The 16,012-nt window shown below is 35.2% G+C and overlaps 1 protein-coding gene across 2 annotated transcripts in view; it reads left to right on the top strand.

Moving 5' to 3' along the window:
• Nucleotides 1-16,012, top strand: part of LOC125062620 (neuralized-like protein 4) — a 29,216-nt gene that overhangs the window by 6,583 nt on the left and 6,621 nt on the right. For both annotated transcript variants that reach the window (XM_047668658.1, XM_047668659.1), the window contains exons 12-26: nucleotides 1,012-1,188; nucleotides 1,274-1,364; nucleotides 5,545-5,662; nucleotides 5,738-5,846; nucleotides 6,042-6,235; nucleotides 6,434-6,607; nucleotides 8,205-8,329; nucleotides 8,599-8,711; nucleotides 8,782-8,914; nucleotides 9,808-9,949; nucleotides 10,385-10,563; nucleotides 11,243-11,330; nucleotides 13,213-13,404; nucleotides 13,494-13,576; nucleotides 15,802-15,957. In XM_047668658.1, coding sequence (XP_047524614.1) covers nucleotides 1,012-1,188; nucleotides 1,274-1,364; nucleotides 5,545-5,662; nucleotides 5,738-5,846; nucleotides 6,042-6,235; nucleotides 6,434-6,607; nucleotides 8,205-8,329; nucleotides 8,599-8,711; nucleotides 8,782-8,914; nucleotides 9,808-9,949; nucleotides 10,385-10,563; nucleotides 11,243-11,330; nucleotides 13,213-13,404; nucleotides 13,494-13,576; nucleotides 15,802-15,957 — 2,074 coding nt within the window. The remainder of the gene's footprint in view (nucleotides 1-1,011; nucleotides 1,189-1,273; nucleotides 1,365-5,544; nucleotides 5,663-5,737; nucleotides 5,847-6,041; nucleotides 6,236-6,433; nucleotides 6,608-8,204; nucleotides 8,330-8,598; nucleotides 8,712-8,781; nucleotides 8,915-9,807; nucleotides 9,950-10,384; nucleotides 10,564-11,242; nucleotides 11,331-13,212; nucleotides 13,405-13,493; nucleotides 13,577-15,801; nucleotides 15,958-16,012) is intronic.

The raw sequence follows: 16,012 nt of genomic DNA, 5'->3' as shown, positions 1-16,012 counted from the left end.
ACATCTTTCTGGTACAAGCAGTTATATGTTTACCAAAAATGTTTGTCGACGTAAATAGCCAATCACATGCTTATTAATAGGATTAGTACCGGTGGCATTGTATTTGTGTACGACCTCTCCGGTTACTCACAATAACCCTTCGTGAGTTTGGCAGAATGTTAAATAATAAAGAAAACCTTGAAATTTACCGTTGTTTTAAGTATCTTATTTAAACAAAAATCGTTTTAACTAAAATATTATTAATTATATTTTATTTTCTAAAAATATTCAATAATAATAATAGGATTTTTTATCAACATCTAGTACATACAATATACAAAAAGACTATATTCTGAGATGCGCCCGCCGTCTGGGAGAACGCCTCCTCTAACTTTTACATCCTATTTTTATCTCTTGCTGTCAGCATCCAATCTCACCAGCCTATTGCTCTTTTGGTCTGTCCGTGCTTACCTGTAAAACTATCTACGTGCCGTGCCCATCTCATTTAACCTGTTCCTCAGCGTCTATTTTTTCGGTATCATAATTTCTCTTTCTGTCACTTGTTTTATATTCAAAGTTGATTCTTTCTATAGAAATAAACATATGTATATATATATATCGTTGAGAAAATTAGAAAGAGAAATGACATAGGTATAGCCTATTATTTTATTATTATTTACATGGAATTTTTGTTAGTTTTTAGTCCCTTTATTATTTAACATTCATGGGATTAGAATAACAGTGATACGTTGTAAAACTTAACATCAACATGCTACCTTTGAGTGAGAATTATTAAGCTATCTTAGTGAATATTCATGGGGATTTTTTTTGCACTTATGTGAAAGAGGAATCCTCTATATTTTTAAAAGCATAATTTTAACATAGACTTTTTTAAACTTTTATTCATTTGGTAAGAAATATTATATTTATTGCTACTAAAACTCTTTACTTTACTTCTGAACATACGGTGTCCTAGCGACGGCTCCCGCGAGGCTATTTGTTACAATTTATGGACTTCAATAGTACTTTCAGCGCTTTCGAATTCTTCAACAATGGCATAGTGATGACGAATCGAACGTTAAAGACCAATGAGCTGTTTCAAGTTAGACTCGACCTGGTCATACCCAAGTGGGCCGGCAGTATCGAGATAGGGGTCACGCAGTATTCCTCCAATGATATAAAGACACCGTTCAAAATGAGTCACGCTAAGTGAGTATTGCTTTGCTCACATTAAAAAGTCAATGTATTTGACGATTTTCGAGAGGTCGACGATTAAATTACTATTTTTCAACAGATCAGGCACTTGGGTCATGGCCGGCGAAGACATTATTCGCAATGGAAGCGTTATAATACCGAAATATATAAGAAATCTCAATGGATTATGTGTGAGTTTGTTTATTATTCAAATTAGCTATTATTCGACGAGCGGTTCCTCGGGAGCGATTGTTCGAAATATATTTGGAAATCATTTTTAAACTTTTCTGTATTTTCTGGTATTACAACCATTACTTGTTATAATATTAGTATTAGTTTACGATGAGTTTTGTTTAATGTCAAAAACACAATGTTTTCGTATGCAATAAGCCTTAAGTATTTTTTTTAAATTTCTGAATTCCTATTTAAGCTTATTACTGAAATATTTAAAAATACACATAACTAAAAAGAGTCGTAATTCTAGCACCCGTAGAAAAGAACTGTTGTCAAAAACGCTGTAAATAAATCTACGACTTGTTAGAATTAAAGACGTGAGTGGATGAAGGTGATATGTCGTATTTTCGGTTTTTGGTGTTTTTTGTGTGGATGAAGGTGATATGTATAATTGAATTACTACAAACCTTAAAACCGTCGATACAAAGCTTATTTTTGGAAATAAAATTTTGAAAAAGGTGTTATGTTTAGTTTATTTTAAAAATTACAGACGATGAAAGAGGTATGTACACATATCACCTTCTCCCAAATCAACAAAATAAAAACTTTACTTTTTGTGCGTTGAAGAAGGTGATATGTACGAACATAACCACTGCGCTTACTATGTTCGAATAAATAATAAATAATAAATAATAAATAAAAATAATTCTCCGTGAATGAAGGTGTTAAGTCGCTAACATAACACCTTCATTCGCTCAAGAGGTTCAAATAAAAAATAAATAAATGTGTTGATTACGTTCGTTCGTTGCAGTTTCGCGCGCTTTCTGTTATTGTCGATTTGTGTCTGTTGGATACTGTGTAAAATATTGTTTAAAATACATAATTGACATTTCTAAAGTGAAATTAATATGGCAGGAGCCAAAGCAAGAGCAATATTGTTGGTGAACGCTGCTTTAAGTGACCGTGTAAACGAAATAGCTCAAAACAACGATGTATACAATAATCATATCCTCAAAAATATTGCAGGTTAGATCTTTACTAATTTTTTATTTGCTTGCATTGTTTCAATCACAGTATCTACACTATTGTGAACTTTTCTGCTCAACTGAAGGTTATAATGTGCCACACTTCATTTGTTACTCATTAATATTTTGGCATACCCAAGAGGTGATGGGGCTACGCTGACCGCTATGATATTTTGTTTTTTTAGTATAATGTTTAGTATAATCATTCTCGTAATAATGTTTTGTTTTGTACTCATAGTTGTAAAGCTGTCAAAATTTGATGTGTTAGGGATAAGGTTCATAAACGAAAAACATTTTATGGCAGGAGGAAAAACCGATGTCAATATTTAAATTTTTGGGTGGACTCGGTACGGTTTGGACTTGTACCTGATCGGTGTTTACTAACATTTTTTTTTTACTATTTGATCGCATGCCTTCTTCTATGCTTATGGCTTTGATTTTGTAGATAATCTGGACCCTGCGTGTGATCTTGCAGATGCATGCAAAAGTTACGTAATCGCTGAACCATCCACTAGCGGTCAAGGCACAAATTATATTGGCAGCCTTGCGAAAGTTCCTGTCTCTGTAGATGATGAAATTTCAGATGTAATAGAGAATTCCCTAGAGGAAGATATAGATTATTTTAGACTTTCTTTTCGAAACAAAAAGTCATACACAGTCTTGGAGGATGTATCTCCATTGCAGAATAGAAATGAAGATTTTTCTTCCGCTAGTGATAACATTTACATTCCTGAAAGCCCCGATAGCACTAGCTCTTGTGGCGTTAATGAGCATGAATCTGACAATGAATATGCTGATCGGCAGGAAAACCCCATTATTATCTCCACTAGTGAACAGCATGCAAATAAGGATTTGGAAGAAAATATTATGCCAAAAAAGCGCAAAGTATTTCCACCAAAAGAAAATAAATCAAAAAAACGGCCGAGGAATGAACAATCTTGGAAGAAAAATTATGCAGCAATAGCTAGAGCAAAAGGAGAGGAAAATGTATCTTACAAAGGAGAGATAATTCCGAAAAAAAAGATTAAGGTAGGGATTTTGTGTCACGAGAAGTGCAGGCTTAAATGCTCAGATAATTTTTCCATTGATGATCGGCAGTCTATTTTAAACAGCTATTATTCCCTGGACACCAATAGTAAGAATGCCCTATTATTCAGCAGCATTGAGAGTATGCCTGTAGCGAATAAACGCTGTAATGCTAGAAAGCATAAATCTGCGTCCTACAAGTACTACGTAAAAAAGAATGGAATTACGACAAAAATATGCAAGTTGGGTTTATGCGGAATTTATCAGATAGGTCGCAAAAAAATTGATCTCATTATAAAAGGAATCAAGGAAGGACTTGCAGCTCCAAAACCAGATCAGAAAGGTAGACGTCAGAATCGTCCTCACAAAATGGACGATGACGTTGTTAACCGTATAAAAGAACATATTTCTAGTTTTCCTGCTGAACAATCACATTACTCACGAAACAAAAATATGAACAAGCTCTATTTATCACCGCTACTGAATGTGACCAAGATGCACAATCTATACTTAGAAATATGTCATAATGAGGACCTACCAGACCAATACCGTATCAAGAAAACTTCATATAACCAAATTTTTGTCACACAATTCAACCTATCGTTTGGATACCCAAAGAGTGATACGTGCGCTACGTGCGATGCTGGAGACTTAAATGACGAACATAAGTCAAATTATTATGCTGCTGTTGAAGCTATGCAAGTTGACCGTAGAAAACCAACTCGAGATGGCGATATTGTGTACGTTACGATGGATTACCAAAATCCAACGACGACGACGATTAACAAATACCAACGATGGAGGAACAAACCATGCCATTACCAAAACTAACAACATCAAAAGCATTCAATTTGCGTCAACTGTGGTTTGTACAACCTGGGTATTCATGTTTGTGATGGAAGCAAAGAAAAAGCCGTATGTTGTACCTGGACTGAAGATGTTGCGGACCGCGGAAGTGCCCAAGTTGCGAGCGCACTTTTAAGATTTGTGGAAATAGATCCAAGTTGCCAAAACAAAGATCACCTATTAATTTGGTCAGATTCATGTGCCGGCCAAAACAAAAATTTCACCATAATTACACTTTATCAATATCTTATCCTTAAAGGATATTTCAAAGTAATCGATCACAAGTTTCCTGAAGTTGGCCATTCTTATTTAGATTCGGATCGTGATTTTCGCAGAATAGAAAAAGTCCTAAGAAAGCATGACACAGTTTTCGTTCCTGACCAGTACCGTGATATCATTTGCAAAGCTTCTCGTAATAATACAGTGATTAATATGACAGAACATTTCAGAAAAATTGGTGAGTTACAAGATAATCTCAATTTGATAAATAGGAAAAAAGATGTAAGCAATAGAAAAATCAGTTTTAGGGATGGTATCAAATGGATTCGAGTTGAGGAGTATGGATCTTATCTATACAAAGAATCGTACGATGAAATGACACCGTTTAAAAAGGTGGACATATTAAAAAAGAAATCGAAGGTGTCCGCGAATTTAGAAATTCCACGTGTGACTGGTAAGAATGGTACTGTTTCAGTAGAAAAAAAAACAGAATCTCCGACACCAACTAAAGTACGTGAAGCCAGAATATCGCTATTTTTTTGAGTCAATTTTAAGCCAAGGATAGTATCTTTTTATATATAGCATGATCACAAGTGTGATATAGTAATATAATAGCTTAAGTTTTTGCAGAGGCTGGTTCTGTGTATTAAAAAAAATTAACATGTTTATTAATATTCGTACTTAGCACCTAATTTTATACAGCCGTAAGGACAAATAGTTTAAGTTAGTTCATGGAAGAAGGAGTTATGTTAAGTTTTTTTTAAATATAATATCGAATAATATCGCAAGAGTTTTATTATCAACGTATCCTCAATATTTAGGATCATTCACACTACTTTGCATTCAAATTCACGGCATAACTAATCATTTAAGCGACTTACAAAAGAAAATTGTAGCAAAACTTTAACATCAATTTTCTCAAAATCTAAAAAATTGCACTTATCACCTTCATCCACTCACGTCTTCAATTACGATTGGTATTTTGAATATAGAAATTCAAAATTTAAGCTACGTTTTGTGGTCATATATAAATTTTTATTAATTAAATAACTTTTTAGTATTACATATAAATGTTTTTCAGGAGGGAGACACCGTGGGCGTGATGCGAAAGGACATGGGCATCCTACATTTCTTTGTGAATGGCGTCGATCAAGGTCCGGCCGCTTTTAATATACCAGGTCAAGTTTTTGGTGTCATTGGTGAGTAGATTGTATTACTAAGTATCGTAAAACGTACAACGTTGTGTATTGTTATTTAAATTTAATTTATTTTAGATTTATATGGAAGAGTGGCGCAAGCGACGATAGTAGACACCTATTCACCGCCGACGACGTTTTCACCGGAATCCCCGAACTCCTTCGAATCAAATACTACAGTTTATCCGTAAGTTTTTCTTTCATTTTCACTTATATATATGTAATAGCTATTTGTTATAGACATTATAGAAGTTTTCATACGAATCCCTAACTACATTATGGCAATTAATTTCTCAAATCGGTCCAGTAGTTTTGGAGCCATTTTAACTAGAGTTTTATAATAATTTCCTTTTTATGAAAACAGTTTGAATTGTATTTGTAGGGAAATGTGCTTCCACCGCGTACACGGGCGTAATGCACGCTTGAGTCGCACGCGATTGACTGCGTCACGTACGGCGGTCTACTCGGAGTTCAACGATGCGGTGCTCTTCAGTTCTAGGCCTTTGCGAGAGTGCGATATGTTCGAACTGAGGATCGATTCTATGGTCGATTGCTGGATCGGGAGCTTGGAGATCGGTGAGTGGGGACGAGGGATCTGTCTCTTTTCATCGCAGCGTTTGACAGACGGAGACGAAAGAGTTTATTTATTGATATAGGCCTCGTGAACTATTACGACACGAGACAAGTAGGTCCTAACCCTATAATTGACATACTGAGACTTGTATTCTAATGAATTATCGCATAAGCATAATATGATGTGACGTCATCCTACAGGTGTGACAGCAATTCGTCCGGATGACCTGGACGATTGCGTCCTAGCGGGAACGGCGACGGACCTGAACTACGACACGTACATTTTGAGCGGCTCCGCAATGATGAAGGACGGAGAGTGTGTGAGAAGTGGATATTCCTTGGATCTGGATACATTGACTGTCGGCAGTCGAGTCGGTGAGTCTTTTATACCTCACAAGAACAATCCAATTTCTGATATTAAAAACCTTTTTTTATTATTTTATCTAATCTAATATATAAAATTCTCGTGTCACAAAGTTCGTGCCCATACTCCTTCGAAACGGCTCGATCGATTCTTATGAAATTTTTTATGCATATTCAGTAAGTCTGAGAATCGGCTCCTATCTATCTTTCAAACCCCTAAGTGATTATCACATTAGGTGTACATCCTAATAATTTTTTTTGTTTTAATTTTTTTTATGATACATCCCTTAATTTTCACCCCTCTTCGATCAACCCCTATTTTTTATTATTGATAGTTATTTTCATTGAACAAAAAAATGATTTATAGAAATCAATATACATGGCAAAACAAACGTTTGCCGGGGCAGCTAGTAATGTATAAGAATACTAGCGACCCGCCCCGGCTTCGCACGGGTGCAATGCTGATACTAAATACACTACCTACAGAAAAACTGTGCGGCCGGCCGGCCGGTACCGCCGCAAACGCTACGTCCCGCAATTTTTAAATCTGTAATATCTTCGAAAATATTCATATGTAATACCACAAGAGCTTCAAAATTATCGGGTATTTCCCGATAGGTTCGTTGCAAACAATTAATATATCGTCAAACAACAAATATAGTCGTCATGACGACTATATTTGTTTGCAACGAACCTTGAGGGAAATACCAGATAATTTTGAAGCTCGAGTGGTATTCGGGGGATTATTTTTCCGACCCAAATGTCGGCCAATAGAATTGCACCATGAGACGAAATGTACAGTTAACAAATAAGAATTTCATAATGAATAAAACAACTACTTAATACTTTTCTTGAAGCAACGACCAGAGAAAATTTTCACAAAAAATTGTCAGTATAATACCATGTAGGTTGTACCACGTGACGTCGAATGGTGCAATTCTATTGGCCGACATTTGGGTCGGAAAAATAATCACTTAAATCATACGGTGTAAAGGGCCATATAGATCTATATTAAATGAACAATGTATTCAAGGTATTTAATTGGTTAAGGATTAATGCTGTATTGGTTAAAATCGCTTCGAAAATTAGCCATTATTTGTCGTAAAAAGTAAATTAAAAAAAAGTTATTGTGGGTTACCCATAAGAGATAGACATATACCATCACGGACTTTTCTGTAGAACTTTTCAATGTGTACAATACTTAGTACATTATTTTGATAAAACTCGTAGGGTTCAGCCTGCGTTTGCAATGTAAGCGGAAAAAATGTAATTATTTACGACATCACATTAGAAACCTCAAAAATAACAGTACTTCTCCACTATTTAATGGATGTTATTATACATATAAACCTTCCTCTTGAATCACTATATCTATTAAAAAAACCGCATCAAAATCCGTTGTGTGGTTTCAAAGATTTAAGCATACAAAGGGAAATAGGGACAGAGAAAGCGACTTTGTTTTATACTATGTAGTGATATAAATAAAAATTTTAGGAAGGCTGTGGTGGGGCGTGGCCCCAAAAAGTTGCCCTAGAACAAATTAACCTATTTGTCATTTATATAAAGTCTCGTCTTTGGGTTCATTCTATAGTAGATACAAATCCAATAGGTGTCATGTGGCACGCGGATAGAAGCCTCCACTATTACTTAGATGGAATGGATATGGGGAAGGCGTGGTTCGTTCCTCATCTCAACATCTACGCAGTTGTCGACCTTTATGGGCAGTGCACTCAGGTAATAAAAAATGTTTTTAAAATAAATGTCGCCTATGTTACTCGGATGGTGTTATAATTATAAATGTGAAACAATTTTTGAAGTTATCAGTTTTTTTAGGTTTTTTCAAACCTATATTTTAATATTGTCATAATCGAAGTTACGTCCGCATAGGTTAAATTGACAATCTATATTATAGGCAGGGTCTTTTTAAACCTAAATTCGCATTGTGATAATTACATTGAAAAAACCTTGAAAAATCTTGTTAGTTTAACCTCTTTTGAATCTAGGTGACGATACTACAAAACGAAGAACGAACATTTAACTACAACGGCTGTCCACTCGCCGATAATCCGTTTTTCGGTCTACCGCGGTTATTGGCCACACCTCCACCGCCATATTGGTGAGTGCCACTTTCTTTTACATACAAATTTATACTTAAAATACGATAAATGAGTCTCTCAATTTTGTAGGAGTTTTTCCGAGTATTATGGAGACAACGTCCGGTTAACTCACGAGTATTCGGTCGCGAAGAGGTTGACTCCCGATCCGATGGGTGCACTAGTCTTCAGCTCCGATCACTTGGCCGTCGGGGAAATGTTTGAGGTAATCTTTTTATTATTTTTAAATAAAAAATATTGGTTGTTTGTAAAGTAGGTTTACGATCGAGATGTTTACGTGATAACGTCTTATTGGTGATATAAGTTTTTGGGAAGTAAGGAATTAATGAAGATAACAATTTTTTCAAATTTTAAATTACATCTATCGTTTTATTCACACTTTTGATGATAAATTTCGGGTGTAAAATGACAAGTTTACTTATTCGACTATGGTATACATTTTTCTTCATACATTCACGGAATGACTGGCAGTGCTCGAGATGAGACGGGAGATCGGTCCGTCTCTCTCTCGTTATACCTGCGATCGCGCTCGTGAGGTTTTGGTGTGACACAAGTTTCTGAACATGTCACCCGACTAAAACGATTTTAAAGACGTTATCACGTCAAAAAAAAAACTTTTTTTATTTTTAAGAGGAATTTAAAACAACCGAAAATGAGAATGTCAAACAAAGCTCCTGGGTAGGTGGACCGATCTGGGTCTGGTCAAATAATTGGCATATGTAACGAATAGGTCTCATAGTCTCTAAAAAGTGTTAAATAGCTACGTATGTACATGTAACACTACATATGTTATATTATATTGATTGGTCTTGCTTCACCGAGAGGATTAATGTTTATAACAATGTATTAAACGATAATTATTATACGATCATTTAATCAATTTGTTTAACACACCCGGCCATATGCTGTAACAAGTTCGATTTAAACATTCAGTTTTTCCTTCAATATCTACTCTTAGACTATATTCATTTAATTGCTAACCCTTACTGACTTTGATTTTATTTATTATTTGTTCGGCATCCGGTCTACCGACGGATTAGCTTTAGAGCGGTCGTTTAGTTTGTTTTACCTCCTACCTTCTTATTTCTCGTTTTGAAGATAAAAATCACGGAATGCCAAGACAGTTTTGCTGGAGGATTTCGTATGGGAGTGACCGATATTAATATTTTGAACGCACACGTCAATAGAAGCCTGCCCCCATCTATTATATACTTGCCACATTACACCGCTTATGTTGATGGTAAGTTATTATGTTATTAAAAAATAATTTTATGAATTTGTAGGTTTTAAATGTTTATGCCTATTCATTAATTGAATCCAGTTTAATGTCATGGCAGATGTAAAAATGTTATTGATGTAATAATACCTCTTTTAAGGCCTGTATCTCAGATTTCTGTATCTGTTATCAGTCTTCTGTGCCTGACACCCGCCCTCGACTTTTTGGGTATAAGACATACCGGTTTCCTCACGAAGTCTTCCTTCACTGTACGTGTGAGTGACGACGCGCACATAGACTAAAAGTCCATCGATTCACAGCCGGGGTTCGAACCTACGACCTCAGGGATAAGAGACGCACCCTGAAACCACTAGGCCGACTCTGTTCTTAACACTATGGTATTAAAAACGTTATATAACTCGAAATATGTATATTTATAATATAATTTACGGTATTTAGGGAGATACATGAAATATTCAAAGCCCGGGACCAGAGAGCAAGATTGGTGCACTGTTTCACCGTCATTCGAGTGGCTGAGGCCCGGAGACCGTGTCGGTCTGAAGAAGACTACCGACGGACGTGTATTGGTTTATTACAACTGCGAGTGTATCGATACGGCATTTGAACGGGTTCCCGATGTAAGTTTCTCTATGTTCAACACGCGGTTACACAAAAGACTAACACTAAACACACATACGTTACTGTAATAATGTCATAAAAAAATAAAGCGATTTTTTAAAAATAAATTGTCTGCAAAACGACAATACCTATTTACGATCTAGCTTAACTAATAAGCAAATTAAAACAAACCTAATTTACTATTTTCATCGCTTACCACTGTTTAGTACTTAAGACAGACGTGCACTCATACTAATTCAAATGGTTTAGTCTTTTTCAATGTTCTCCCTAGGCCCGTGGTGTCGAGAAGTTGAATAGATTATTGTGGTGCTGTCCTCTACGTTAAGGTCCCGTCGGAGGTCGTCATTGCGAATGCACATTCGAAATAAAGCGATAAACACATAATTTGTATTGCCGTCCTCTCCACGTTATCCTCTGGCGTGGGTTCAATTTAATTTTTCAGTTTTTACAACAGCCACGGCGTATGTTATCTATATAAACATTTATTACTTAATAACATTTTTAATGTTAATTTAATCATTAATTTTGATGATTAAGATCCCTTTTAGTGCTGAATTTAAAAAAAAACATTTTGTTATGTTTAACTAATACAACAATATACTACCGCATCGAATAAACGCAGAGTTGAAGGATCCGAGCATTTTTTAATATTTAAGTCACGTTTGAAGAATATTTCAGAAAGTGTACGTGGTGATGGAGCTATATGGATGCGTTTACAAGATTCAAGCAATAAAACGGGACAATGTTGTCGCCTTGCCGCAAACGAGTAAGTCATTCGTGTTACTGCAATACGCTGCAAGCCTAGCATTTGTTTCTTGGTTAATTATTATTTAAAGACAAATTGGTGATCAGCCGGGGTCTGACAAATTTTATCAAAAGCAAGTGAAAATTGCGAAAAACAATTCCATTGGCGTACAATTGTGATTAGAACGAACAACCTCAGGGATGAGAGTCGCACTCTTAAGCCATTAGGCCAACACTTCTCTTGTATGGAACATTTCTATATTATGTTTGCCTCAGCCATCATAATCTTTGAACGTTTATCATGTAATAAGTACGCATGTTTTTCATAATTAATAAAATACGTTTAATGTTCAGATGAAATTCCATGTAAGTGATAAGTATTTGTAAACTTAACGATGGGATTGAATTTGCAATAATCAATAGCTTCTATAAAAACATCGATCGATAAATGGTAGGTTATTAATATATATTTTATATATTCATCATAAAAAATGAACAAAAACACATAAAATTACAATTGTTTATAATGCCAGCGTTGATTTGATTAATTTCATCATTTCATGAACCCTAACATGAAATGTAATTTAAAATTGGTATTCCAACTGCTAGGTAAATAATAAATCGTAAATTCAGTTGTCTGGGATCTCAAAACAGCCAAATTTTTTCATAATTGCTTTATCATTTTACACTTGACATTGTTTGTCTGACCTACTTTGGTAGACCAAGCGATTGCATAAAATAGTAGGTCAGAAACTCACTATTTTACGCATACATACAATAATATACATGTCTAGCTGTGCCCGCGGCTCCCGCCACGTTAATTCAATCGTAGCGTAGAATGAACAAGAGCATAGTCTTCCTCCATAAACGGAATTACTGTGTTCTATCCCTGGCTTCTTTCTATGTGCGCATGTGAAGCAAAACATCGTTTGGAAACCCAAAAGTCGACACAGACCGTCGTCACGCAATAGTCTGGCATTATCATGGCTTTTCTACCTGCATATTAGACAATTTGCTTGCATGTAGACTCATCCCTGAGTTGGTAGGTTCAATCCCCGGTTGTGCACCAATAGACTTTTGCTCAAACGGTGAAGGAAAACATCGTGAGGAAACCGGCTTGCCTTAGACCCAAAAAATCGACGGCTTGTGTCAGGCACAGGATCACCTACTTGCCTATTAGATTGACAAATGATCATGAAGCAGATTCAGAAATCTGAGGCCTAGACCTATAAAGGTTGTAGCGCCACTGATTTATTTTTTATATTAGACCGAAGGAAAAATCATCGAAACAAATATGTAATAACATAAATTTGAGAGCAAGACGAAGTGTTTATAGTGCCACTGATCAATTAGTTTCGATTGCTCCACTTATGACTAATTTTGGCGCTGCCATAAATTTGCATCGCTCTGTATTATTCAGTTGTACTCATGTTGCACAATACCGGTATTTTTTGTTGACTTAGCTTTATCTAACGCTGCGATCACTGTTGCGTTGTAAATTTTATTATGGGTTAATTTAATTAGTATTATTTGACGATTGACAAGGATCGCTCGCGTGATAATGTCAAATTTTATTTTTGGTAAATTTGAGGTGGATGATTTTTGACTTCCCTCACATTCGATCTAGTAAATGTGTAGTTTCGGTATGTATTTTGTGTTTTAGTTGTGGTATTGCTTTACTTACCTATTACCAAATACAATATATATTTTTGCATACCTAGCAGGTGACATCAGAAAATCAGATCATAGATTTCGATCTCATAACTATTGATGACGTTGCGTATTTTGAGACAACAGTGAACTGATGGGAAATACGTTATATAAACAATTCATAATGCGATGAAATCATATAATAATCGTGAAATTATAACAAAACTTATAGATAGATTATTATAATATTTCAGTACCAAACGACTCGTCGTACATAAAACCTACTACGGAGGTGGAAGTGGACCTTAACATGGAGAGTTGTACGAGTGAAACGGAAGGCACCTTGTCTACGGTGACCGTGATGCCATCGGAGAGACGGCGGCGGTCGCCTTTACCATACACCTTTCACTATGTGCACGGAAAGAATATCAAGCTGTGTAGCTCTGGTGAGTTATAATTGAAACTTTTCATTTGAAAATATTAAAATAATTATTAATATAGAAAAACGAATTACGAATTTGTATTTTTATTTTAGATACAGTAGCCGTGCGTACGTCGGGCTACAACGATGCGATCGCTATCGTAAGCCAGCCTCTCAGAAGGGGCCACAGTTTTAGGGTAAGATACATTTTTCATTATATTGCTGGCGAAAACACCGAAAGATCTTTGGCAGAACAAAAAATCAGGTATAAAATCAGGTTCCTATAACGATATGAACTACAGCTGTTTAAAACTGTGTTTCAGTCTGATGCTTAAAGGCTTCAATTCTTGCAAATAACACGAACAATGCCGACTTTACAATTTATTTCTTGTTTAATTTATTTTAACTATCTGCGTTATTAATTCCCGTTTTAACTGTTTCTTTTAAAAACATTTTTTTATCTTATTTTTTCTGTCTGCCATAGTTCTTATCACTAAATCTCTTTTGCTAACTAGAAGTGCTTGCGAAATTAATCCCAGAATAGATGATTGCAGAAATAAACGAATTCATATTTATTCTGAAATTTTAATTAGAAATAATTGTTTAAATACAACAGAAACAAGTATAAAGTAGAATGGTAAAGATCACATATTGAGAAAACTAATTAAATCTAGATTGTTTCTATTGAAAATGTTTGGTTATAAAATGCGACGGAACCAAACAGATTGGTGAGACCAATGATGAAACATACGTTGGATTGGTCGGACTGGAATTCGTGTGTTATTCCAACTGTAATATTATAATTGCGTGCTCCTGTTTCACTATGGCTATCGCTAATATAGGTTCAACTTTTTATTTCTACAAGATGTTACGAGTGGTGGACAGTTTTTTGCCAGTTTTTCTCGTCTTTGCCCTTGATTTGAGAAATTGATAGTAAATTTTAATCTATAAGCCCTCAATCATTATTATTGTGTGTTAGAATTCAGACTCTGTTGACCAATCACAATGAAACTGAATGCGCCGTCGTTTTACATTCTCACCACTCTATTTGGAAGTCGTATAAATTATTATTATAAAAGTGTTGCATTGCAAATGACATACAGTGTGTAGTATTAAGGTGTAGCATTGCGAATTCTATAACTTATATTATAAGCTGGCTATTGCGAATTTTACAATTTATATTATAAGGCCCTTGCGAATTATATGATGTATTTAATGAATATTGAGACGACGGACTAGAATATTATAAAACTGGAATCATCAAAAGCCCACAAAAAGGGGTAAAAAGGAAGCCTAAGTTCTCGTCAGTATATTGTTGTCAGCCTATTCTATTGTATGATGTGTTGATTTTCAACAAATTAAATAAACATTATTAAAAATATATAAATTAATTATAATAAGACTAACAGACATCAAAGAAATATGTATTTGCCTAAAATTTCAGATGATGATTTATTGCCTAGTGAGATCACCAGTAATATGTTTTTTTTACAAATTACACTATGTTTTAATATAGTTAGTTTAGTAGTTGCTTTGCTAGCTTTGCGAATCACGAGCCAAGATACTAGATGTTATTACAAATTAATTTCATCACTTTCGCGGTTCATATATTATGCTTTGCGAGAATTGCGAAAGTTTTTAGCTTTGCGCTATGTTTGGCTTTGCAAATTTATTTATCGTGTGGTAAACGACGTGGACGAGACATCATCGTCAAGCCACAGTGAGTAAATAACACCTCATATTAAGATTCTCTACTTCAAATATGAATTCTCTTTGTCGGTTCAAATCCTGGGTAGAGAAAGTTTGGAACGTTCTTCCTCGTCTGTAAAAGATCAGAGAACAAGACCCATAAACTTATTGAGAAGCTTTAATGACACGAAATCCGACGAATTAACACGTTCCTGGTCCGTTTTAGTTTAATAAAAGTCACAGATTCTTTGATGGAACCATAACTCCAACATAACAAATACAAATATAAATTTGATTCTTTTTATGTAAATGAAGTGAAAGTTTTTCTGTTAGAAATTTTCACATTATCAAACTGTTTAAATCGTTAATTTTATGCTTACAATTTTTAACAGACGAAAATATTATATAACTTAATTAGAACATATTGCGAATTTTTTGTAGTGTCACGCAATGCGAAGTACTTCCGATGGAAAAGCTCTCACTGTAAAGTGTAACGTCGCACATTACTAATAAAATAAAAGCTACACTGGGATTTTAAATAAATATCCAAATGTTCTTAGTTTTATAAAGTATGGCTTTTGTTTTAAGCGTGAAACACTTTTTAGCAATTTTTACAAATTATACGCAATGTTCATATGCAATTTTTATTATGTAATGTGCTATGTTGACCGCATGTTTTTTAACAATTGTATGGTTGGGAGGACGAAATCTTTAATAGTTTTGGTCTGTGCAGTTCCGGATCGACAAGGTGGATGAAGAGTGGGAAGGCAGCGTGGCGATAGGGGCCATGGCGACGCTGCCCACGGACAGTCTGCCGCCGGTGGCGACTCGGCTCGACCCGGCCGCCTGGGTTCTCACCAGCGACCACTTATACGATGGCACTTGTTATGTGAGTATAACATTGTTGGACAGATATTTGTAATCCTAAAATCGTTGATTTGTGG

Source organism: Pieris napi, chromosome Z (assembly GCF_905475465.1).
Source record: "Pieris napi chromosome Z, ilPieNapi1.2, whole genome shotgun sequence".
Taxonomy (NCBI): Eukaryota; Metazoa; Arthropoda; class Insecta; order Lepidoptera; family Pieridae; genus Pieris; species Pieris napi.
The sequence above is the reverse complement of the archived record's forward strand: the minus strand, read 5'-3'. Positions and strand labels throughout refer to the sequence as shown.